At 38.3% G+C, this 26692-nt stretch overlaps 2 protein-coding genes across 2 annotated transcripts; one reads left to right on the top strand and one right to left on the bottom strand.

The window, feature by feature from the left end:
* Window positions 1-9327: 9327 nt before the first annotated feature.
* Window positions 9328-11689, top strand: LOC115923835. The gene is made up of 4 exons (XM_030985205.1): window positions 9328-9589; window positions 9819-9997; window positions 10112-10324; window positions 10575-11689. Exons 1-4 carry the CDS (start codon window positions 9328-9330, stop codon window positions 11004-11006), a joined length of 1086 nt encoding a protein of 361 aa, XP_030841065.1. The 3' UTR covers window positions 11007-11689.
* Window positions 11690-12736: 1047 nt separating this feature from the next.
* On the bottom strand, window positions 12737-14185 carry LOC115923620. The gene is made up of 2 exons (XM_030984691.1): window positions 13930-14185; window positions 12737-13459 (listed from the first exon to the last, which is right to left on the bottom strand). The coding sequence occupies exons 1-2, from the start codon at window positions 14109-14111 to the stop codon at window positions 13150-13152; spliced, it is 492 nt and encodes a 163-aa protein (XP_030840551.1). The 5' UTR covers window positions 14112-14185; the 3' UTR covers window positions 12737-13149.
* Window positions 14186-26692: the final 12507 nt, after the last annotated feature.

Genomic DNA, 26692 nt, shown 5'->3' with positions numbered 1-26692 from the left:
CGGGACTTACTGCATTGCCTACTGGCTAGATGATGGGGAGACATACGAGGCAGATGCCGAAGATTATGAGTTGACAAAGTTTGCGGTAGCAGCTGATTTAGTGTGTGGAGACCTGCCTCTCTCCTAATTAATTGGGAGACCAGTTCCTGTAACTTTCAGGTCAGTGTTTTCTGAAACTTGCTGATTTTCCCAAAATGGTCAAATATTTTGGTTTTGGTGGAAAATTAACATGATCATAAATTAATCATGAATTAACTAATTTACTAATTAATTGATAAATAAGTTAATTAGTTAATTAGTGATTACCTGTTTTTAAATATCTGTTGTAATTTAAAAATTACATAATGAACATTGACTGAATTGATTGAAATTAATATTTATTCAATTATTGTGACTATTTAACTGTATTTTTTATTAAAACTGAATATCGTTATTGAATATGCTAATTAATTAATAATTAATTAATTAATTATAATCATGCACTTTCCAATAAGTTTCTACTTAATTGTGTTCTTCAAACTGAATACTTCAATGTGCTTTTTATTCCACTAAATTCTGTAAAGAAATAAAGAAGTTACAATAAAATATCTAATTTTCTCATTTATCTAAAGACAAAAACTCATAAATACGGTTACAATCATACAATGCATTACTATACATGTATAAACCAGGACCACAGTTTGTGTATTTTGCGAGCATAAAAAGTCACGTAAATCCACTTATACTTACCCTATGACCATGTTTGAGGTGTCATTTTAAAGCATTTTTCATGCCCTTTCCAATGATACCAATTTAAAAGAGATTAAATAATTTTGAAATTTTTTGTCACGTACCTACTTGATGTCAGGTTTACTATAGTTTTGGTTGTGTTGATGTTTTAAACGATGATATTGTTAATGAAACTAAATTTTCATCACCATTGTGTGTTTGTATGTTTTAGGGATCAGAGGTGTGATATATTAGAAGTTCATTCAGCCTTTCATACCCTTATTGCGGTAGCTTTCCGATCATGTTTTCTTGTGTCTAAAGATTTTATGCCCGGGCTCAGTTGTTTTTAGTTGTTATTTCCGTTTTTCTGTTACTTTTGTTGGAGTTATTTATTTTTAAGTTGAGTGCCGTCTGTTTTCCATCCATCATGCCTGGTATTTTCAAGGTTTGTGTTGTGGAACAATTTAAAATACGAAGACCACGAGGCAAGGAGCCGCATGTGTTTGGGCTCGTGTTGGAGTCGGGGGAGTCAGAGCCAGTGGCTGTTTATTGCCACTTTCCTGAAGAGCAGGTGGCCAAAGATCTCTTGGCGTTGCCATTAAAGTTGATACTCTAAGCAAATAAATGTCCCTTAATTTGTTACCTACGGCAAGTATATGTTATTTTTAAGTTTTTCAATTACTTAGTATATCACACAAAAATTCTGTCTACTCGAAATCCTCAATTGAAATGTCTAAAATATCCGCCTCTCTTTGCATAGAAAAGCAGTCACGGCGCTGGTCTACTATTTATGACCTCACGTCCGGGAGAGAGTATATTCACGTACCCGGATGTTCCATAGCAAACATGTGCAGAGTGATACAATTTTCTGCATATTTTTGTTTCAAAGGCTGAAAAGTCTAATAAATCATAATTCTATGTACAATTCTTTACCTTCCCCTAGTACTTCATAGTATTAATATCAATTCCCCTTTTAAAAATTATGACATATACATGCCAACGATGTGCTATTAGTCGATATTTTCACCATGTAATTTTTGTTTTGGTGTTGAAATCGGCCCAGGCACGGAGTGAACAGTAGCTGTCTACCCATGCACAGTTCATTACCATACACTACAGCGATCTCCCGATGGTTTCTTCTTCCTTTTTCCCATGTCTTTCGCCTTCCTTGGCCCTGAACATCCTTCATCTACCAATTCTGACATCGGTAGTCAGGAGCAAGTCTTCAAGTGTTAGTTGTTTTTCTTAGCTGGCAACGTCGCTTTCATTCTCTTGCAATTGCCGATAAACATATAACTAGCGCACGTACGTTCCATCACAAGCAAGCAGCCCCTAGAGCAGCGGTTTGGTCTTACCTCCCGATTCAGCTCGCTTCACGAACGTTCATGCAAGAGCCGCATCACTCGCCAAAATATTATAGAGGAAGCGCGCTTGCATGATCTCGTTCAAGTTTGATATTTTACAACATAAAATGTTTAACTGGTACTGTATCCTTTTTTGAGGCAGTCACACACATCTATGATAAGTACTATCATAGTTCTAGACCTATTCGTTTTACAAAACTGCTCATGCATCTGATGACAATATAATGCATCCGCCTATTCATAAGTGCACGATTTAACTTTAATTCCTAAGCAGTAAACTCGTCTTAAATCTCTACCAAATAGGTGAATATGAGGATATAAAAAGAAATCAGCGACTGGAAAATGTTGCTTCGTTATTCTTCATTCAAATGAAAACAGAAAATCCATCAAATATACTCCTTAACAACAACAAATCTAAGCTCTGACAGGATAGCATTTACATAGGGATATCACTGCCATTCACTCTCACTGAGCCCATGACTCCCGTTCGTGACGTCACGGATAGAGGCCCGACTCTACGTGCACTTCCGGGTTTCAGACTTAGATATTTTGGTAGAGTTTACTCGAATAAATTCATTATTCTAAACTTGTTTTGTCGGGTGGACACCATTTGGTGTTATTATGGGGGTTAAAAGCTTTCTATTTATGTAATTATCTCAGTATTTGCGATTGTCTTAGTGTATCAACTTTAAGGAAGAAGGTTATGCTCGCCAAGGGCACCATAAAGGGTCGAAACCTGTCCTTAACGAAGGAATCCAAGGTATTTATTTTGAGTTTTAGTTTTCTATGTAATTTCTGTTTTCTGATAGTGTTTTGTGTGACTGAAGATTTAATGCCAGGGCTCAGCTGTTTTTAGTTGTCATTTCTGTTTTTCTGTTACTTTTGTTAGAGTTTTTTATTTTTAAGTTGAGTGCCGTGTGTTTTTCAGCCATCATGCCTGGTATTTTCAAGGTTTGTGTTGTGGAACAATTTGAAATACGAAGACCACGATGCAAGGAGCCGCATGTGTTTGGGCTCGTGTTGGAGTCGAGGGAGTCGGAGACAGTGGCCGTTTATTGCCACTTTCCTGAAGAGCAGGTGGCCAAAGAACTCTTGGCGTTGCCATTAAGGAAGAAGGTTATGCTCGCCAAGGGCACCATGAAGGGTTGAAACCTGTCCTTAATGAAGGAATCCAACATATTTATTTTGAGTTTTTTGTTTTCTATGTTTTTTCTGTTTTGTGTGTGTAGTTGTGTGATTTTTGGGGTCTACATTTAGGTGTAGGTTTTGGACGGTACTTTAGTGTCGACACCCACCTTCAAGAGGCGTCGCCTGATGCTAAAAGACAGCAACAGCAACATGTTAGTCAATGACACTGTTGTGGTGACAGCGGTGTTGGTGCAAGACCAAGCCCTGTGTTCAACCCAGCAGTCTTGCATTGAGGTTTGTATGTTGTTGCTGATTTTTTTTTTTTGGCTGGTGCAGAGAAACAGAGCAACAACAAATAAGGGAGATATGAATTTTGTAAAAGGTATGGAAAACTATAAACTTAGAAAATCACTACACAAATTCCATTCAAATAGGTCATTCAGATGTAATATCAGCAAACTCAGCACGTAATCTTGGGAGTTCCGTTTGCTAGTGAATATGAACATAAATGACTTTGTATTAAAAAAAAAAAAAATTCAGTCCATCTCTTTTCATCTGCAGAGTATTAGTAACATTAGGAAGATATTTGAAACTCTTGATGGAACGTAGAAAGAAGATGCCACTTCTTGAACAATGAATTTAAAAGGTTGTTTTTTTCCAATTGAAGACGCCAGTTCTAGAGCTGTTGAAAACAGTGGCCAGGCCAGTAGTCTACAGCGTGCCATCCCATGTATAAATATAATATAAAATCAGATCTTTTGGCATAGTACTGCGATTACGTCAAAGATTTTTCATTACTTGCCCAACTTGCCTAAAAATATGTCTGTGTACAAGTGAGTTTGTCTCCATCAAAATGTCTACTTGGCATGGCTGGGCATATAAATATCCCAAAATAGACACAGCCGAACCCAGAGACAATAGACTTTAAAAATACAATGCAAGCAACATGGTCTAGTTCACTCACACATAACCAAAGAGCTATCATTGAAATATAGATCGAGCTAAATATTTTAATAAGTCTGCAGAAGATCTCATTTGTGGGTATCTACATGTAGGTTTAAAAAAGATCAGAAATTTGTTTGTCCATTTAGATCTTATTCAATAGGTCTAGGCTTTGAGTAAGACTAGCTGGTAAGAATGGGGAACTTAGGATTAAATGAACATGTGACTGGATATTGTTCATACTGTGAGCACGGAAAAAGAAACAGTTAGCCATTTTTTATGCAAGTGCTCTCACTTCCTTATAGAGAGAGCCATGCTTATTATAGAATCTGGCATAGAAAACGAAAAAGCAATCCCAATTCTCCTGAATTCCACAGACATTAACCATCAACAGGCTCTGGTCAACTTCGTATCTAGAACTAAAAATTAAAAGGGTACACCTGTACCCATACTAACCACCTTGCACCGCACATAATTAATTAAGCTCAAGATGTTTCGCTTTTTTATAGTGGGTAATACATGAAGAAGAAGAAGAGGGAAAGAAGAAGAAAAGTAGAAAAGTACTCAAGAAGAGAAGAGAGAACTGCCTACCGGTATATTAGCGTTTAGAATCTTCTTGTATATGATCTGTTTTTTATTGGTTTTCGGACAAATCTTGAAGAAATGCGGTGGAGACGACTAGACTTAATGGTGGACGTCAGAGGGCCTAGTTGAGAAACATGTCACAAGAAACCGTGTCTGAGTTGGTCCTTGGACATCCAATATAGCCGATAGGCCTTTTGCTTGTCAGCCACTGAACACTTCAACTTTTAAAAAAATAGAGTGTAACTTTTAAGAATCTAATTTATCCTAATCTTTATATTAACTAAAGTATTAAAATCTAATTTGAAAGGAAAAAGATCCGAACAGAAGAGGTTTAGATATTCACTCCTAAATGATAAATGCCTATAGACCAAAAACAACAACAGTATTCAGATCATATCACATGGTCATACACAAACACACTGGAATCATACAAAGACGTTCAACACACAAACCAGAAACACAGAAAGAAAAACTTATCAGGACTTTTACAGGTAGGTATAATCCAGTTGGTGAAACTCTTCTATCTATTTGATATTTTTATATACCAAATTATTCAATTATGTTAATAACATTATCAATTTTGCCCTTTTTTTTTGGGGGGGGGGGGGGCGAGGGATCTTTACGGAAGGAGTGGGGGTAATGGGGCAATAATGTTTGCCCTCCTTGGTGTATCCCATATCTCACAAGAATATTTTTGCCTTTCTGGATTTTACGACAGCTGCTCAAGAACAATTTTTGTTTAAACACATTCCAAATTCTTGACCTCTAACCTGGTTCCAACACTATGTTAAAACCACCATGTAAAATGATAAAGCCCAGAGCAAATGTTGCAGAAGCAAATATCAGATAACCAAACTCTTGAGGTGCACCAACAATATGAATGCGCTATTTGAAGCATACAACTAGATACGCCATTATTTTGGGGCTGAATATTTATGGAGTGTATGTTTAGATGCATAGACAATCATTTACAATTTCAGCTAATAATTCAATCAAAAGTTATCATTTTTCATTATTAAGCATTGAGTCACTCTCTTGAGCAAGATGTTGTCTTGTAATTCTTTGCTTCTTTTTTTTTTTGGGGGGGGGGGATATCTACATGCTCTGATATTTCATTTTTCTGAGCAATGTTTTAGATTATCAATGATGGATCAAAACATACCAGTAATACTTTTAAAACCATCAGAAAAATACCCCAAATTAAATTAAATCTAGCAGTCACACTAGGCCTTAGTCGCACCCTACAACACAATGAAAAATGAAATAAAATACCTATTTACCTATACAATGCAAAAGTTTCTACATATGATTTGGAAATGTAAACACAGACTCATCGCCACAACTTCACAACCATCAACTTCATCAATCATGGCTACGACACAAACAAGACAGCCAAACCTCTCTTGTGATCCTCATTCTGGAAACGATGTAAGGTAATGACAATGGATGCTCTGCCCTGCTACCATTGCCAATGTTCTATGCATCCCTTGAATACTTGTGATCCTCATTCTGGAGACTATGTGAGGGGCGACGATGGATGCTCTGCCCTGCTGCCATTACCAATGTTCATTGCATCTAGTGAATAGTTGTGATCTTCATTCTGGAAACGATGTGAGGAGTGATGATTGATGCTCTGTCCTGCTGCCGTTTCCAATGTTCTCTGCATCCCTTGAATACTTGTGATCCTCATTCTGGAAACGATGTGAGGAGTGACGATGGATGCACTGCCCTGCTGCCATTGCAAATATTCTCTGCATCACTTGAATACTTGCACCCCTCTGCCGACCAAATTTCAAATGTTCAGATTACCAGCTATACTTTGATATTGTACTGTTCCTCAAGTATGAAAGGATCTGTTTCTCAAGCTCTGATCATGGACACTAGTATCCCTCGGTTGGGCAACTTCACGTTCAGATGTGCAGATTCTTTAAAAGGCATGTTGCAAATATTGGGAGTAGAATACCCATGGGCAGCTTAAATCTTTAGTTTCAGTTTCTCAAGTGGATGTAGGAAACTCTCTCCTTGGGGCAACATTGTTTTTGCAGCAATGCAACTCTTCAGAATCATGATGTCGAGATAACTGTAGGTATTGTGAAAGCAAAATGAACGTATGAAGAAAGGGGTAAATGTCAAACTCAAAGCCAACATACGAGAAACTGTTTTATTATGCATTATCTTTTGTATTGTGGCTATTGTGACAAAACGTATCTTTCAAGATGTTGAAACATTAAAAAAAAGCAATAGATGTACGAAAAGATTTTTTAAATTCATTATAAAAGAAATATGGTAATGAATTCAAAATATCATTAAAAAATGCCAATTTAATGGTTTCATTACAACAATCAATGGGAGCAAATCTTTTGATCTGCTTCACACCATTATTTTCTCTCCTCAATGCACAGAGGGAATTAATCATTCTAGCTCAGGAGAAAATATGATTTTGTATTGAGGATTTTAGCCGACCAGATTTATCAACACATCTTGTGCTTCAAAAAGTACTCTGATGACCATGTATATTTTTGTTTCAATATCGCATAGTTTACGAAAAGTTTATCAAAAACTCACAACAAAGAGACGTGCATGACAAGGATCTGCTGGGGTATCCATGAAGACAGTGCACTAGGGATCAGAGAGCCAGCAGTAGATTCTGGACTCGGAATGATGTAGGCATGCCTAGGAGTGAGTGCTCTCTTGGTACTTCTGCAATACAGAATCTGTGGAAGGACAAGGAAAAATGTATGGAGTTAGATCCATGAAAAAAATTAAATTCATATATTCATGAATTGTTTTCCAGCACGTCTATGGTTACCTATCAACTTGTGGTCTGCCGATTATTGAGAGCCAGAAGGGTTTTAACTCCAAAACTTTCACTCCAAGTAAAATGGAATGAATTTGCAACCTCATCCAGTGTAGCGATTAATGATACTGTTCTACATGTAGTGCATCTAAGAATATCTTAACACATATGAGAATAAATTGAGAAGCAATCGCTACATCCAAAGATCTTTAAATATACCTGTGGATCTGTAATGAGAGACGCAAGACATCTATATCATGATCGAGTCCCAGCCTAGCCAGCACCATGCCTTCCTTGAACCAGAGAATTTCCTCCTGTGTCCTCATAAGTGTGGCAATAGCAGAAAGTCGTGAGGTCCAAGAAGTTTCTCATCTTGCCTTGTAGATTCATCACTTTGCTCTGTGGGTGATGCAAAGATTATATAAATGTTCCCATTTAAATTACACTGTCGATGCGAGTCAAAAGCAGGAAAATCAGTGTTCACAAAGTAATTTTTTTTTAATGGCCAACGATGGGGTGCGAGCATGACTGAAGATAGAGACTGTAATCTCAGATCCTCATTAGCAGTAGGGGCGCTGGTCCGAGAACGAGGATCGTCCTCATAAACGCTGACACGATGCATCCTCAAAAATGAGGATGGCCTGCATTTTCGCGGACATTTTTTTTCATCGGCACTCTGCGGGTTTCGGGTTACCGAACCGCCCGCTAGCGATGCCAAAATAGATTCCCTGGGGAACATAACCCTAGTTCACTGTCTACTTTTATGGGTTGTCCGCCTTCCCAAGGATTTATTGCTCATAATGTGAAGGTCTCTATACAAAGTCAATGTAAAATGCATCAAGAAAATCATCAGGGAATCCGTTTTTTGTATCACCAATGTGCCGATCAAAATATGAAAATGATCCTTATTTTTGAGGACGCATTGGTCGGTGTTTACTGAGACGATCCTCGTTTATGAAGTCGATCCTTATTCTCGGACCAGCGCCCCTACTGATTAGATTCATGTGAGTAATTTATCATTACGGTCCCTAACTTCACGCACGCGTGCGCCTCTACACCTCACCGTCAATACGCTTTACGGTATGCAATTGTAATGTGCAACAATTTACAGTGAAACCTGTGAAAAGTCTATTATAAATATGTCTTCTTTTAAATATTTTTTAAAAGATAAGAAACAGGGTAATAATCAGGGTAGATCTAAGAAACATAAGGACTTTAAATAATGACCATTATTGGAACAATTGATGAAGATTTAGTCTTCTTCGTCTTCTTCCATTAGAGTACAGTCCGCCGTTGGCGTATTATCGTACCTTGTGCTTGTCAAGTGCCGAGTGTACAGTGCAAATAAAAAGACTCTAGACCCTAATGCCTAGTTGACACTTTCACGATTTTCGGTTCCCGCATAGTTCACGCACTGAAATTGCATCATGCGTGCCAATGCGTGGACACTTGCAGGAAGGGGCGGGACGATGCGCGGCAATGCGCGGCAATGCGTGAAGAGCGAAAAAAAATTTCAACATGTTGAAAATTTTGCCACACACTTCCCGCATTGCAGCAGTGCGTGAACTGTGCGCAAACTATGCGCAAACAAGTCGTGCCAATGCGTGCCAGTGCGTGGCGTAAAAACAGTGGGTACCCCACCCCCGGGAATGTGGCACGCACTTCACGACTAGTTCACGACATGGTCCCGCATAATTTGCGCAGTGGTTGCGCATCCTTCGCGCACTTTCACGCAAGGATCGCGCATATCAGTCACGTGATGCGTTTTGTCAAAATATTCTTGTTTGAGCCAGCAGCAAAATCATGGCTTCATCCTCCTCATCAGATAATGATGGGACAGAGAACACAGAGCATGAAGAGAAAACTAAGCGAACAAAAAGAGCACGTACATCTAAAAGGGATGTCCCAGAGTACAAGTGGACCGAAGACGCTGTTCAATTAATAGCCGATTTTGTGAAGGAAAATTCAGCACTATATGATAAGACCCAGAAAGATTACATGAATGTTGCTACGAAGGGAAGGATGTGGGTGAATGGCGGTAAATTATTGGATCCACCTGCCACTGGTAAGTTCTCAATTTTGATGGTTGGTTAGTTAAGTTCAATACCCATGTTTTAAAAATCCTCCTTTTGTTTTTTGTTGTCTGCATTACTAGTTAATAAGAAAGTAATTTACTGGGAAAATAATTGTTGATATTTTCCTTTATAGAAATTAAATGTTTTTATTTTTTATTTTTAGGGTTAAACTTCACCACACAAATAGCCTATTTATTGTTTTCCTTGTTTTTAATGTAGGGGACCAGTGTAAGAAGTTGTACGAAAATAAGCGAACTCGGTTAGGAAAGATATTGAACAAGGAGAAAAAAAGTGGATCTGGGCAAACCAACAGAACGACACGTGATGATGAGATAGTGAACACGTGGGGATTTCTGAAGCAACACATTGTTCGTGGCAAGACAACGGCAAGTGACACGGTAGGTATATAAATGACCAATTCACAATTTTTATATTGAAATATTAGAATAACCTTGAAATAACCTTCAGAACCCTTTTCATAATTTTCATTTTGATGTTTCTTCACCTTGCAGTTTGATAGAGAAGGGGAAGTGCACGAACGAGAAGATGATGAAGTTTCTGTCATGTCAGTTTCAGAAGATATGGATAATGAGACCTTGATCCCGTTGAAGGATCGGGTCCCAAAGTCGGCACGCTCCGAAGCCTCTGGAACTTCTGGCAGTAGAACTCCAGCTTCTCGATCAAGTACTGTTTTGCAGAATAACCTCGACGATGCTCTCCGTCAGGTAGGCATTATAGAACTTTTTTTTTTTTTTTTTTTTAAACAATTGAATACATTACCTAAGCCGGATCCGCTTTCAATAGTTCCATTTGGAAACTATAGAAATTAATTCACAACAAAAAGTATCATTGAAAATTAATTCTTCGACAATCGATCTAAATTTGTTGAGTATATGGCAGTAAATGACAGTAATCAGACCCTGACTTTAATTGCCTTACTAAATTACATTTGGTTATATTGTTTATGCCTTTCAGGTTCTTTCAAGAGCGGATAATTTGGGCCAGACAGCTGCTTTGACAGGTCAAAAAAAGATCGTCCATGATTTTGCCTGTCTTCTGGAGGGCCATATGCAGAAAATTCCAGAGCAATCGTGGCACAGTTTCCAAATTGAATGTCTGCAACTCGTTCACAATTTCAAACAGCCAACCAGGCCAACTCAACCATGTCAACAGCAACCCTCGTCATGGCAGTCAAACCAGTGGCCAATCAATAGTCATTGGTCCAATTTCAATCAATGGTCTCCAGCAAGTCCATCCTTCAACAATGTTGGGATGCCAGCCGCGCCTTCAGCTGTGCCTGTACCGATACCAACGTCTTCTCAGCAGTCCACTGCTTCGACCCCACCCTCCCGACGTAGTAATGAGATGGTTTCCTCGGTTCTGGAAGAGCTTGGAGAAGAAAAATAATGTGTTCAACAGCAGCCGGTGATTAAGAAAAGGCAATACTGGTTGCAAAACTAACGTCTTCCATATCGGGACACTCTTTCAGTACTTACCTTAATTCTTACATGGTAAAAAAAAATAAAAGTAAAAAAGAAATTGTTATTTGTTGTTGCCTTTGCAAGGAATTTTATTAAAAACCCACTCGGCAAGAAAACCATTTATTTATACATTTGGAACAGAGGTATAATATTTTCTGAAACGTAAACCAGAACTACACACTGAAGAGCAAGGGTAAAATGTGACAGTTTGATCAAAGTCGGAAAATATATTCCAGATTTTTGAATGTTCTGAGTTCCAGGGAGAGCTTCGATGGATATTCTTGATTTAGACATTTTGACATACTCATGCATGATGCTTTTATCAAGAAACAAAATGAAAGGTTTACTGAGTGGAAGATTTTTTGGTTCCTACGTTTTTACATTTGTTCTAGTAGTTGATTAGTTCATGTTACTCACTTGTTACAACTTTAAAGTGTTCAAAATATCATTGAGAAATCTTGGTAATTATAACATGTCTATAAGGTAGTTCAAATTGGAGATTCAGTTGTCAGTCACCATGAAACTTAACGTTATCCTGCAGACTTATTTTCTTTTCTTCATCACACGTTATTTAAATTGCATTTATGTGAGCATATCCAGAATGCCTAAGTTTTCTACTCGGTTATGTTTCTTTTATTAAAAAACACGCAATTCGTGCATTCTGATTGCTTCTGATTACAAGTCTCTTATTACACACAAAAAACAAAACATGTAAAGTTGTTTATATTAAGAGTAACATATTGACAAATCAAAGGCTAATCAAAGACTGCAAAGATAGGTGAATATCAAGGCCTTTAATAAAATGGGTAACTATAAGCACTTGATATTTTTCATTGGATTTCAAAAATGATTGTTAAGTTTCCGCACAATTCGTTCAAGTGCACCTATTCATACGAGATAACACCGTCAACTGTTTGACTATTACATATATACATATGTTAATAGCATCTTCTTAAACGATGTAAAAGCATGATCGTATCAATAAATGATATTCAATTTCCCAGTTTTTCCTATCTCTCACAGATGTTTTGTGTAAAATATGATTGATGAATGGATACAATAATTCATTAATAAAGCGCAAGCTGAACGTCTCCAACGTCAGTCTACCGTCTGATCCGCGTTCAGGAAGCGTTTTTAATTTTCAAAAACGCTGGGCCGACGCAGGCTAAAAACGCAAAGGTGTGACACAGCCTTAACACGTGACTCTTGGTCACGTGTCATGACGTATGTCATGCACTTCCTGTCTGCTATAGCTTGTTATAACTTTTTGTTTGTAAGAATCCGTTTTAATCCATAAGTGGTTATTTTTCAAAACATTCTAAAGGTTGAATCAATAAATGTATCTGTACCCGTGTTTATATCGACCCCCCAAAAAAACCAAACTGTTCTTCTTGCGTTAAAGGGTTGCAAAGGGGGGATTTAAAAACAATAAGATATAATAAAATACCTGCAGAGAAGTGCATGGCATACTTCATGCCACGTGACCCAGCGTTGCCAGTTAGCATGATAAATAACTTTTGCGTTATATTCATAACTTTCTTATTTATTGTCCGATTTACTTCAACGTTTTTGGTTTTGTTTTAATTGTTTTGTTTTTCGTCTGATTTATCTGCTTTTAATCAATACAAGATTTTTTTCTGGTGCGGACCCAGTCTTTAAATGTGCGTTCATGTGTATGTGTGTGTGTGTGTGTATGCGTGCGTGTGAGGAGTGGGGTTTGTGCAAGCTTACTAGAAATACGAAATTTCTATGCCCCGACACCAACTGCATCACGTTTAAGTTCAACAACAAAGCTTACCAAAACCCCTTAATTTCCTGACAACATTAATTGCTGATACACTGTAGAATTTTTGTGTACATAAAGACAAACACATTATAAACACTGATCTCATATCCTAAGTTTAAAATCAGATGTACAACAGACGGTTGATATTGGAACGATGTCGGGCCTTGTTGAAATACATAACCATTCAAGAAATAAAATGTCATTTGTGTCAGTGTCATTTGGCATTTTTTGTGGAATTGAGCTAGTGCTATACTGCATCACAATAATGTCATAGTTAATCTGCTTAGGTTATCATCTTTTCTTGCCAGGAAACTGCTCCAGCGCGGGAGGTGTAATAATGTGATAGATATGCACGTTGGCTCTTAGCTTCCTTGATAGAAGTGTTTCCTGTCGGAGCTCTCAGACCGTGAAACACAGGGTCGTCTCTCCATGCACCAGGCATCATCGCATGCGTAGATGGATCTTCATGGTCTACATCTCCTGATGCCAGTGAGTACCTGGTTAATATCAGATTATGTAGGACGCAGGCACTCATGATGATTAAGTTGGTATTTTGGGGCTTCTGCGGAAGTGTAGTCAGGAAACATCTGAACCTAAATCAAGTAATACCATAAAACAAGAGCCCATCAATATGAAATATATATATATTTTTTACGATCTGTACATATGAATCTTGATTTTAAAATAATCACGCTTCATTTGGAGTAAAAACAAAATATTGTACTTGTTATTTGGAGAAACTAGATATACTGAATACTAAAGAAAAAGATCACTATAATAAATACAAACAAAATGAGAGCATCTGCTTAGTGTATCATTTCAGATTTGTTAGCAATTGCAGTCTCGCATGGTATTTTGTGCGTAAGCTGCAGAAATAGAAACATGTGTTGATAAAATAAACACCATATAAAAATTCTACGTTATGCTGGTTTAAACAAAGTGGGTTATTATGATAACAACTCCTTTCTGGGGGGAAGTTAAATATTTTTATTCAATGTGCTTGAACTTTTAAAGCAATAGGCACTGAGAATGGAAATGAATACAGAAAGAAAGGGAGACCTACCTGTGAGCCAAAATACCAAACGAGTTTTCCACTACTCGCCTAGCTCGGCTTAGTCTATAACTGAAGATGATCTCCTCATGAACTTGGGACCTATGTGAGAAGGGCTTCATTAGCCAGGGCTTCATCGCAAATGCATCGTCAGCCACAAATTGGAAAGGTATGGGCATGTCATCATTGGGCATTGGTTCCGGTGGCGGCACCCCTGCTCTTTCCCCTTCTATGGCATCATACAAGTTGCAGTTTTTCCAAGTTCCACCATCTGCTACAGCCATGAGAACAATAATATGGAAACCTTTATAGTTAAAGTACAAGGACCCAGACTTTGGCGGCTTCCTGATTGCCACGTGTTTGCCATCGACGGCACCAAGGCAATTATGATAGTTCCATCTGGAACTGAACTTCTTGGCCACATCCTTCCACCCATCTTCAGTTTTTGGACAGCTGAGTACTTCCTTTTTATACACTTCAATGAGTGCATTACATACTTCGGGAATAAATCTCGATATGGTGCTTTTCTCAACTCGAAAGCTGTACTATTATGTAGCATAAGAATTTCCTGTTGCCAAGAAACGGAGAGTGACGGCTAGTTTCAGTCCAACTTCTAGTGGTTCTCGCATAAACGTTGTTTTCTTCTCCAGATGAGGCGTTAGCTTTCCAACCATTTCCTCAAACAGATCAGGAGTGATTCTCAAAAAATTCTTATAGCTCTTTTGATCCTCCCTATGCAGCTCTGCCAGTAAATGATCAAAATGTCCGTGGATGTGGCGTCTTGACAGCCAATCTCTCACCCACAATGTCCTCCTTTTTCTTTTTCCTTTTTTCTCCTCTTCTCGTCTTTCTTCAAGATCTCTTTCTTGTTGATAAACTATTAATGCTCCTGCAGCTACATATAAACACCTTCTCTGTTCTAAATTAGCTTCTTCAGAATTCAACATCTTATTCTTAATGACGATAGTTCTGCTGAATTAATGAAAAACACGAGAGCGAATAGACGTCTGCCTTGTTTTTTGTGATAGTTAACACAATGCGCAAAGTAGTTGTGAATAGTCGTGAACTATGCGTGAACTATGCGTGAACTATTCGTGAACTATGCGTGAACAATGCATGAATGCGGGAACTATGCATGACAGTGCGTGTTACTGAAGTGGCACGCACTGTCACGCACTGGCACGCATTCAATGCGGGGCAGTGCGGGACCAAAAATCGTGAAAGTGTCAACTAGGCATAACTTTAGACTACAAGAAGTCTAGTTGATTTTTGTATGGATATGGATTATGATCATGATGATTCTGAATTAGATCTAACTTAGACCCTAGGCCTAGCGCCTAAATTATAATTAGATCTAGACTATTATAAAAAAAACTAATTTTGAAATTTCTAGTACTACTCTACCTTCTTGTTATCAACGAGATGAAAGGGGCTGTATCAACATCAAAGCACACCAGCACAGCAATATCGGGGCTTCTCAGCTCTCTCGAGCTCTCACTGCACTGCACTCTCAGCTCCGAACATGTGCTCGCTTGTTTTTCCTCAGCACCGCGAAGGAGAAATGACCGTCGGGAGGCGAGGGCAGCTGGCCTGGGAGAAATAGAGACGCTGTCCTTCACAGACTCAGAGAGCCGATACGAAAGCAGTGCTTTCTTTGCACGAACCATTTGAAATAACGATGCTGTTTCACTGCCAAAAATATCATCAACATTGCTGTTTCAATTACATGGCTTGTTGAGATTGAGTGACGTACGTACGTGGCCGTGGTCGATCAAGCACATCTTGAAATAGCTAGCTCATTTCATCTTGATCCTGGCCTGCGCGCCCCTTGTAATAATTTGGATAGGCCTTGGCGATTATGAGGCGCCGTTTGTAGACCTATTATTTACACCAATATTATATTTAATTTAACAATTATTTATATGTGGTCTAATGCAACTAAACGTGTACTAGTATTGGATAGCCCAAGTATTTATAAATAAAGATTTCACGATATCCAATATATACAAATAATAAATTCCACTAAATTTGTTTAAATGATTGGATTTTTGTACAGTTTACATTGCTTGTAGAGAAAAGAGTTTCTTGAACTTATTATCTATTCAGAGGGAAGGGAAAGGGAAAGAGGAGAGCTAAAGAGGAAGAAGAAAAGAAAAGGGTGAAAAGAAGGAGATCGGTGCATGGGGGGAGGGGTGGGAAAGGGCCTTCCGCCCAGGCCCTTACTCCCCCCCCCCCTCCCAGCAAGCCCAAGAGAGAGAGAGAGAGAGAGAGAGAGAGAGAGAGAGAGAGAAAGAGAAGGAAGGGAAGGGAAAGGGAACATTGCTTGAAGAGAAAAGAGTTTCTTGAACTTATTTGTCTCTTCTTAAACCTACAATAAATGTTCTCAAATATGTGAAACAACTTATTGGTTTGCACACTTGTTTTAGCTTGAACTGTCAGAATGTAGGAGAAAAACGTTTATTATTGACTTGTACAATCAGGCGTGGATACAGTGGGGCCGAGCAAGGACCCCCCCCCCCCCCCCTCGCAAAGAGAGAGAGAGAGAGAGAAAGGGAAAGAAAAGGAGGAAGGAGAAAAGAAAAGGGGGGAAAGAAGGAGATCGGTGAGGGGGCTGGGGTGGGAAAGGGCCTTCTTCCCAGGCTGCTGCCCCCCCCCCCCCCTCCACCAAAAAAAAAAGAGAGAGGGAAGGGAAAGGGAAAGAAGAGAGCTAAAGGAAAACAAAAAGAGGAAGAAGAAAAGAAAAGGAAAGGGTGAAAAGTAGGGGAGATCATCAACAATGCATGGATCGTGGGGGGGGGGGGGTGGATATCAGCTGCAATATTCCAGATGCACTCACTGTGGATCGGGGCGGGGGGGAGGCCTTCCTCCCAGGCTGCTTATTTGAAAAGGTATATTAATGAGAAATAGAAAGAAAGATAGAAAGAAAGAAGGAATAGTGACCTGCAAGTGTCACAAAGGCAAGCCCCTGGATGCTCATCTGATGGTTATTTAATGCCTAAAATCCCTGAGCTTCTAGCCCCCACACCAATTAGTGCTTGAAGATTGGTATTTAAATCACTTTAAATACTTGTTATAACGACCGAATGTCAGGTAAAGGATTTGTTAAAGGCATGCCTTTTTAAGCATGTGACCGTTTTCTAACAATCTGATGGTGTAACTTTCTTGTTCTTGTTCAGCTAACTCCACCCTTCTTTAATTATTGTTGAGTTTTGCTGGCTGTTATCTACAAGTTTAAGCCTACTTTTGCAGTAACAGCTTACTTCGTTGTCTATGTGCATTATTTACTGGCAACGATGGACAACTGATTTTGATGTCTGTCTACAGAACCTTGAATGGGCCACTAGTTCTGACCGGGGGGGGGGGGGGGGGGGGGGGGGGACCAAGCCAGAGGCGAGGGCGGGGCCAATTTGTAAAAAACAATTTAGCTGTGAGCACTTATTTTGTTCATTTATTTTGCTAAAGGGGGGGGGGGGGGGGGAATATGGAGCATTTTCACCCTCTCCCACCCCCCCCCCCCCTGGGCCAAATTGTATAGGGTTCACTCACTATTCTACAAGGTGTTCTATCCACCTCCCAATCATTCTCTCCTATTTTTGGTTTCACATATTTAATGATCCCCTTTCTCTTTTAATTCTCTTTCTCTTCTTCCTAATCCCACTCTTTCTCCTTTTCCCCTCCCTTCCTCTTCTCCATTATCTTTCTCTTCTTCCCCCCATTTCTTTTTGAATTCTCTTTCTCTCCTTCCTAATCCCACGCTTTCTCTTTCATTTTTTTCCTTCCTCTTTTCCCATCTCTTTCTCTTCTTCCCTCCTTTCCTCTCCCATCATCTCTCCTTCCCCCTTTTCTCTTCATCCAACTCTTTCTCCCCTTCTCTCCAAAGCTCAAACAGACTGGTAAATGTAAACTTGTCATTTCTTAAGATCTTCTAAAAGACTGGGTGAGATTTAATTTAAAAATCCTGCTTCTCTGAAAACATATAAAAAATGACTAATTTAGGGATTTCAACAAGCCTTTTTGAATATATTGCTTTTCAATTTCAAGATATTATTTATGATATCACCCCCCCCCCAAAAAAAAGAAGACAATAATGGACATGTCCATCATTCATATACCTCACCAACTAATATAAGCAAGAAGAAAATTAAAAAACAAACAAAACACATAAACATATAATGAATTCTGTAATTTACAAAAATATAATTTATTAAAATTGCCAACCTACAACTCAGAAAGGCTTTGAAAACAAATACTCTCCTAGTTCCAGTATTACCAATCATTTGTTTAGAATACATCAATGTTTATACATTGAAATGTTACATGATCGCAAAGACTTTCGAAAATCAACCTAAAGCAATTTCAACAGCTTTGCCCATTACCTATTGTCTATTGTCTATTACAATGAAATATGTAATCTGAACATGATTTCTTTGGGATATATACAATCAAATATATTCATTGTTAGATCATAGTACCAACTGTACATGTAATGAAAAGCAATTTTACACACACATACATAAATAGGATTGCATCTTTTAAGAACTAGATTATGAAATAATAATGGTCATTTTGTATGCATATTTGCAAATAAACATGGAAAAGAAGGTATACATGTATACAGTCATACACATTACATAAGACATAAGAAAATACAAACACCCCCCCCCCCCCCCCAAAAAAAAAGGTCTTTCATATTCATAACATATATTTCACCCCCATTATTTGTAAAGGATTTATGCGCAGGCACAGATTTTGAAAATGTTATCCAATTTAATTTACTTTGTACTCCATGGTGACTATAGTGATTTTAAATAGTGATTTAAAACAAAAATTGAGTTCACAGGACAGAGCAAAATCACTGAGTAAACAGGTGTACAATATAGAAAAGATTTTTTTTTTATCCAAACTGCATGTAATATCATTGTTGACAGTAAGAAAGATCTTTGACATAAAAAAAAAATGATCAAACTACAAACAAAAAGGTTTATGATATAAAGTTATTACAGTCATTCCATTATATTTATGAGTGCATTTCTTGATTACTGTATGAGTTATTCTTAAGTGTAAAATTACAAGCAGAATAAAAAATGGAAAGATCATTCTTATTTTCCTATTAAAAAAGGAGGCAACATACTTACTCATACATTTAAAGTAGAAATTAATACAATTTAAGGAGTTATATATCTTAATAGCAGAACCACACCTTAAAAAAAATATAACATAGCGAACAAAAATGTAACAGTTTTATCATCATAAGAATAACGGACATATGGGTCAGGAATTTAAAAGAACCCTCATGAAACGTACATAAGTGATTATCAAACTATTATTCAAAAAGACATAAATGAAAACTGACACAACACTGAATATTTGCAATTTGCAAAAAACATCTTGCTATGAAAATGTCAGACGCTTAGTTTTTGCCATAGTTTCACTGCTCTAAGAATTCTGGTTTTACGATAGAAAAGATACATATCAATCGCACAACAAAGACATCTCGCATCCTTTCTATACAAAGCACTTTTTTAAAAATTTGTAGTAATTTTGTTTATTCCTCCAAATGTATCACAAACAAGAGCATACAATTGAATAAAATAAATAAACGTTTTCAATTTTAATTGCTCATACATAAACATGATTTAACAAAAACTGATTTGCAGTATATATATAGCTGAGCAACACACTAAAAGTACATAAACATAATTTATAAATCAATTGTACATGTTATTCACTCCATAAAAAAAATCCGGAGGTTATTTTACTGGTACAAGGAAAAAAAGTCCACACCAGTGCACATATACACACACACACGTACACACACTCATCCACACAAGCAAAACACACATCCCCCACACATGTTCACACCCTCAAGAAACATCCTACCCACAAAATTAAATGTGATACTTTCCCCTATAGGCAATCATCACATATGGGGTTCATTAAAATAGGTCTAAAATGAACAAGCAAACTTTATTTAACAAACAGAAAAAAAAGAGACATACAAAGTTTCTTTAAGTAAGTAACTTTGAATAATTCTGTTATATTTGTAGACATGTTTCCATTTTGTGTGTGTTTTCTGTTTTCTGTTGTATATAATCTGTGTCTTATGTGTTTTTGATACTTGGGGAAATTTGAACTCCATCGAACAATACAAACATTTTGTAAAGAAACTGTTTTGGCACAACATGTGTGAATACATGAATAGCAGAGTGCATTTAAATGGTTTGGAGTATAGCGACATCTGTCCATGTATCTTCACTAATTTTCGGCCCAGCAAAAGGATAGCCGGTCCAGGTGCATGCGCTGCGCATATACCCAAGTCAAGTGTACAAGTCAGCATCGATATTCAGTTTATCTGAAAGTCAAAGATTTAGTTATTTTAGTGGAACCAAGTAAGTTGTACATCATGGCAAATGAAGATATTCAATCTTATTTGGTGGAACCCTTTGAGAAGAGGGGACATTACAAGGAATTTATTTTAACAGCAGCTGTGGTAAATGACAATTCCGATTCAGGCCAGGAGCTAGCTGCCATTGCTGGGTCCTCCACTTCTTCAACTTCAACAAAGACAACAGTGTACGAACTATTCTATAACGAAGTAGAATTGACAGGAGACCTGATGAACATGAAGAACAACACTTTCGCAGTGTGTACAGACCTCAGCATGGATAGGAAAGAATTACCTGACAGTCATGGCACACCTGAATGAAGTCTCAAGTCAACAAGGACCAGACTTCAAGAAGGAGGATGCTGCCAAAGCAAAAGGGTGGTTGAAGAAGCTCCAGAGTTTCAAGTTTGTCTGGCATACAGCTCTCTACACAGATTTGCTGACAGAACTGTCATGTCTTTCGCTCCTTTTCCAACGAGACAACGTGAATCTACCGGATGTGGTAGATGACACAGCAGGTACTCGATGAGATGACAACAAGTGATGTACCCAAGGTACGCGATGATAGAGGACATTTGGAGGGTACAATGTACAAAGGAGTGAACCTCACCCACGTCGAGGAGGTGGAAGCCAGTTGTGGGAGGTGGGAGGTGGAAAAAGGAGCTCATCAAGCCTATTCTTTAATGCCTCAAGGTCCGGTTTGAGAGTTTCACCTAAGATGTAGTTCTGAATGCAGTGTCATCGCTCAATCCAAAGAACTGGCCCGAGGATCTGACTGGCCATGGAGATGAGGAGGTCAAGAAACTACTAGACCACTTCTAGCCAGTCCTTTCAAGGAACAATTGTGACATCACGGAAGCTATAGCAGAGTGGCAGCGATCAAAGAGGATCATCAGGAAGTATTATCGAGGCATGCCATGGAATGCCTTTGGGAGCGAGTGCACACCGAGAGACACAATGACTTTCCAAACATCCTGCATCTTATTTTAACAAATCATTGTGAAAAAAGTCCCCTGAGTATAATACAGGGTGCTACTAAAAAGCAAATTCTTCTTGCCAGAACATGGAATTTAATGATCTGGTCATGCAGGAGGCAATGAATAACTGGACAGAGTCACAAGTGACTGAAGAGGCGTCTAAAATCAGGGTCAGGCGGTCACAGATTTTGACTGATGCATTGAGGGCCTTCAGGTCTTCTCTATTGAAAGCCAGATCTGTGATTTTTGTTCAATTCTTTGGGAACCAGGGATTGACACTAGGGGTTGACTAAGGAGTTCGCCACACTCCTCCTACCCCTACTTAGAGATAGCATGTATAAATAGCCACCGCAAAATAATTGAGGGCTATTTTTTAAAGGGAAAATCTGTAAAGAGCCCCCATAAAAAAAAAAATTTTTTGGTTGGTCAAAAACATCTTTCCTTGACCGCCTTCGCCGTTAAGCGGGAACGTTGACACAATTCCACAAGAAATGTCTACCGTATTCAACAGAAATACCCAACCACTATGTTCTCAATAGTAAAACAAGCAAATGGCAAAAACAGAAAATAAACATCAAATCTGTTCAAAGAATGTACAGTGTAAGTCCAAAAGATGAAGAAAGATTTTTCCTTAGTCTTCTTCTACTTCACGTTTCTGGTGCCAAAAGTTACAAAGACTTGAAAACTGTCAATGGTATCACTATCGATTAAGAAATCAAATACCTTCAAACAATTTCACAACTTCAAACTAACCAGAAATATGAGGGCAATCCAAGAGAAAAGCAATTTGCAGAATGGCTTCTACAGGTAGGAGACGGTACATATCACGCTGAAACTGACACACTTCCAGCTCAATCCATTATCCTTCCATCCTCTGTTATCACCAGAGACATTGTGAAGGACATTGTGGAACAAGAAGCAATCCTGACACCAAAAAACGATGCCACATTTATAATGAATCAGAAAAAACTTCCTGAGCATACAGCAGTCTACTACAGTACAGACACAATAATCAACAGATGACCGTTCAGATGTTCTCAACTATCCAACATAGTTTGTAAACTCCATGACATCATTAGGACTACCACTGCATACAGTAAACTACAATTGAAAAAGGGAGCAATTATGGTAGATTGTGTAATGGAACAAGATTGAAAATTTGTAATTTGTACAATAATGTCATAGATGCAAAAGTGTTGACAACAGGCACGTGTATTGTGAAACGTGAGAATTGCTGGCATCAAAGACATGTCGTTTAGACTTCCAACTGTGAAGACAAACGGAGGTGGCCTTTGTGGGTTTGTCGTTCATAATGTCCAAGTATGTTGACATTGTTTTGATTGCTCATATTTCTGAAATATTGAATATTGACTGTTTATATTTCAAATCATATGTTTGGTGGTATGAGGTCATTAACAATTTGTTTTTGTTGTAAAATATTTATTTTTGTGATGTTTTTTTTAGGATGGGTCTTCTGAAATTGATGGTGGTTGAAGAATTTGAAGAGCGGAAGAAAAGGGAGTACCATTTCCTGAGGGGTAGCGTCTATGAGCCACAGAGCAGGAAATGCCTGGAGATGTTCTGTGCATCGTCTTTCAGCAAGGAGGCTGAAACCTTGAAGAAGCTCACGGCTAATTCATTCTTCATGGTTCAAGATGTGTCAGAGACGAAGAGCTCAGAGAGGCAGTTAAGGATTACTGCAAAGAGCAAGGTATTTGCAGAAGTGGTTTATTTTGATTTACATATTGACTGGACATTTTAGATGTTAAATGGTTTGTTTTTTAAGAGGCTTGCATTGTATTAATTAATTCCCTTTTTTTACCCAACATCATTTTTGACTGGGCCAATTTTCAAGTCAAATGGTCCATTATTTGCCGAGATTCAAAGAGTTTGTGGGTGGTTGGGGGAGGGGGGGGGGGGGGGGGAGGTGCAGAAGGTCTTCACTTTCTAATGGATTTAAAATCAAAAGTTGTTAATTTTTTTGTTTGTTTTTGGTCAGGTCTTGTTGTGGGGGAACACAGCGAATAAAGTAAGGCGAAAAGATGAAGATCTGAAGTTGGTGTGGATGGAGGTGATGGTAGATGGGACGTCAGGAGTGACCATACATTCCAGTCCAAGCACAAAGATCGAGGTAAGATTGTAGTGGGATATGTTGTTTGGTGTTATGTTTATCGTATAATTGGTCATTATTCTGGGGGGGGGGGTTATATTTTTGTTTCTGTTAGATATGAATGAATTTTGCTTGTTTGTTTTATCAGGGTTTTACTTTGGAATCTTTATGTGTTAGTTAATCCAAGGGTTTTAATGTATCTTTTTATTTAATTGAATTAATAACATGTTATTTTTTAAAGTTTAATTGGTTATGTGGAAGACAAAATATGACATTGATACCTGTTTAGATGTAATTTTGCAACGTTTTATTATATAGATTGAAAACTAAATGGGGAGTGAAAGAGTCAGGAGGTTCAGATTTTTTGAAATATATTTTCCTTTGTCCGTATTTTGCATTTTACTGCAATTTTCATCCAGGCCTCAATGAATATTGTAGGAAACCACGTAGAGAGTACTATTGCAAGTAAAAATTGATGACACTAAATTGATTCTTAGAATTATCAGAACCAAGTTGAGAATATAATGTCCGATTGTGATCATAATATGTGTGGTGAAGTTAGCTTCAGAGTGCCTACAGTTGTACGTAAGTTAAATACATATTGACTATCGCATAAGTCTCAAAAAAAAAATTTTACTTGCATCTAAGTTGAAACTTTTCTTTCGGGCCAAATGGATTGACTAACTATTTATAGAAATGTAACACTCCTTTGGCAGACTGACATTTTGTAACAAATAACGTTATTTTCCCTGTTTATTTCTCTTAAAGGTTTTGCTTGCACCACCTTCCCCGGTTACTCAGACAGCGACTTTAATAGGCATGCTAGAGAGAAGATGTCTAATGCTCGGAAAGTTAGTGCTAAAAAATAAGTAACCATATGTACCTTATGCTATGCTTCCATAAAACCTTTTTTGTGTAATGCACAAAAAGACGAAGCAAAGAGACCTGCACTTGCAGCGTACAAGCTGGGACTCTGAGGACTTTTAATCAGCAATCTCTGTACTTTCATAGTAGTTATCTTGCCAGTTGATCGATTGTGAAGCATTTGACTTTACACAGGAATTTGACTTTGCTGTTGATGGCTTGCATCTTAACTCTTTGGCAAGCAAATTTTTGCAGATCATCTTCGCTTGTATTTATCAACATTACTCTCACCCAAGCCCCCTTTCACCTTGCAATACTTGTACTCCGAAATAGATTCCTGTTGAGCTTTTAACTCCTCAAGAAAAACAACTCATGGAAGACATGCAAAGGGGAGGTATATAAAAAGAGATTATATGTAGAGAATGATGATGGAGTTGGATTAAGTCATAGGCATACGTTGCCTACCCCTTACCGCTAAACCGACATGTACCAAATAGGTTTTCAGCTACGATTACTTATTCTAATATCCATGAAGGAAAATCCATAAGGACATCAACTCTTCATCTCCTTGGAGTCCACAAACAGAATGTTCTACAGAAGAAGAGGAGTAGGAGACATTTTGATAAGCGTTTCACATCAGACTACCAGTTAATCAGCAATACTTAATTTTTTAGTGTTTCTGATGCATGCATAGAAGGTATGAACATAATTTATTCCTCACCATTAAGGCACAATTTTTTATTTGGAGATGGATGCATGTACCTACTTTCGAATATTATTTGATCAATGTGACACTCAAGGGATATCCCCTAAGGGAATTGAAAGAAGTAGACGTGATAACCTTGATGAGAGCAATTCAGCTAATATTGGAAAGCATCGATGACAGTGTTCCACTGCCATGTAATTGGATGAACTTTCTGAAAATACGAAGAAATAAGCATGCATATATGAGACCCTTTCTGTGATATCTTCCATATCAATTTGTCTAGGCATATTACTTCTTCAAAGACATGCTTTGTCTTTTTAGTGATAATGACATTGGGCATTGAGACTTCATCTCATCTCTGCAACCAAGAGTGAAGACGCTTTATAAACGCAAGAATATCAATGATAATGCAGAATTATGTACTCTCGTCAAAGAAGGGGCATTTACACTGTCTTCCAAACACGCCAAAAGATGCCAAACCGGAGCCTGACCGCGATGTTACCAAGGGCAACTACGCTTTACCGGCAGACATGCTCGCAGTTGTAACATCGTGATGTTAGGCACGTGACTTCCAGCACTTCCGGATTGTTACCCGCGCTCTTTTAAACCACGTTCTTCCTGTCTGATATCTGTCTAGATCTAGTAGTATTTGAGTGATTTGTTTGATTAATATTTTCACTATGGAAGTGAACAATTCCCATTGGACTGATGGTGAGGTGAAGTTTTTGATATCGATGTGGAGGCAGGGAGAGCTCCTCCACCAGACTTCTAAGCGTCCTTCCAAACGTGGGGAAAAGGGGTTCAAGGAGATGAGTGACAGCATGAAATCGGCCGGGTATTCTCGGACTGGACCCAGATAAAGAACAAAATTAGAGCTATGACAAAGAGTTATAATGAGACGAATCGGTATAATAACAGAAGTGGGAGAGACAGGACGAGTTGTCCCTTCTTGTTCTTTGTTATGGATGATGGTTTTTATTGTTATCAAATGTATGCCTTGGTTTATTTTGACAGCTAAACTCCAGAACTACAGGGGAAGTCCACCTACCGCTACAGGAGGTTAGGATGCTGCCCTCAATATCACAGAGGGCACTGGTTAATGCGTTGATGGAACGGGTGTTTGGAATGGAGGTCCTCGAGACTCATTCGTTAACAGGAGGTAAGTGTAATGCACAAAAAGACGAAGCAAAGAGACCTGCACTTGCAGCGAACAAGCTGGGACTCTGAGGACCTTTAATCAGCAATCTCTGTATTTCAATAGTAGCCTCGCCAAGTTATCTCGCCAGTTGATATAAGAGAATTTATGTAGAGAATGATAATGGAGTTAGGTAAATTCATAGGAATACGTTGCCTACCCCTGTTATAGACAAACCCTCAAACCGACATGTACTAAATAGGTTCTCGGCTACGATTACTTATTCTAATATCCATGAAGAAAAATCCATAAGGATATCAACCCTTTATCTCCCAGGAGTCCACACACAGTATGTTCTCCAGAAGAAGAGAAGAAGGAGACATCGACGGCCAGTTCGCCGAAAAAGAAGAAGGAAACTTTTCTCTGTAATTGTCACCCTCTTTAATATTTTAGGTGCTGACAAGCTGCAGTGGCTAGATGACTTCAAGAGAGGGAACACCCGTCTCATCGAAACATTCACCCCCTGTTCAAACAGACCACCCTCCTGATGATGACTATGATTTCACACCTTTGCCTGTAAGATTTCAGTTGTTATTTC

Source organism: Strongylocentrotus purpuratus, unplaced genomic scaffold (assembly GCF_000002235.5).
Source record: "Strongylocentrotus purpuratus isolate Spur 01 unplaced genomic scaffold, Spur_5.0 spur5_scaffold_14, whole genome shotgun sequence".
NCBI classification, from domain to species: domain Eukaryota; kingdom Metazoa; phylum Echinodermata; class Echinoidea; order Camarodonta; family Strongylocentrotidae; genus Strongylocentrotus; species Strongylocentrotus purpuratus.
This window is presented reverse-complemented; position numbering and strand designations above follow the sequence as displayed.

Coding starts and splice junctions, on each gene's coding strand:
- LOC115923835 (XM_030985205.1), top strand. CDS start 9,328: ATGGCTTCATCCTCCTCATCAGATAATGATGGGACAGAGAACACAGAG. Junction 9,590..9,818: donor ATTGGATCCACCTGCCACTG/GTAAGTTCTCAA, acceptor TTTTTAATGTAG/GGGACCAGTGTAAGAAGTTG. Junction 9,998..10,111: donor AGACAACGGCAAGTGACACG/GTAGGTATATAA, acceptor TTCACCTTGCAG/TTTGATAGAGAAGGGGAAGT.
- LOC115923620 (XM_030984691.1), bottom strand. CDS start 14,111: ATGCCCAATGATGACATGCCCATACCTTTCCAATTTGTGGCTGACGAT. Junction 13,460..13,929: donor TTTGGTATTTTGGCTCACAG/GTAGGTCTCCCT, acceptor TACTTGATTTAG/GTTCAGATGTTTCCTGACTA.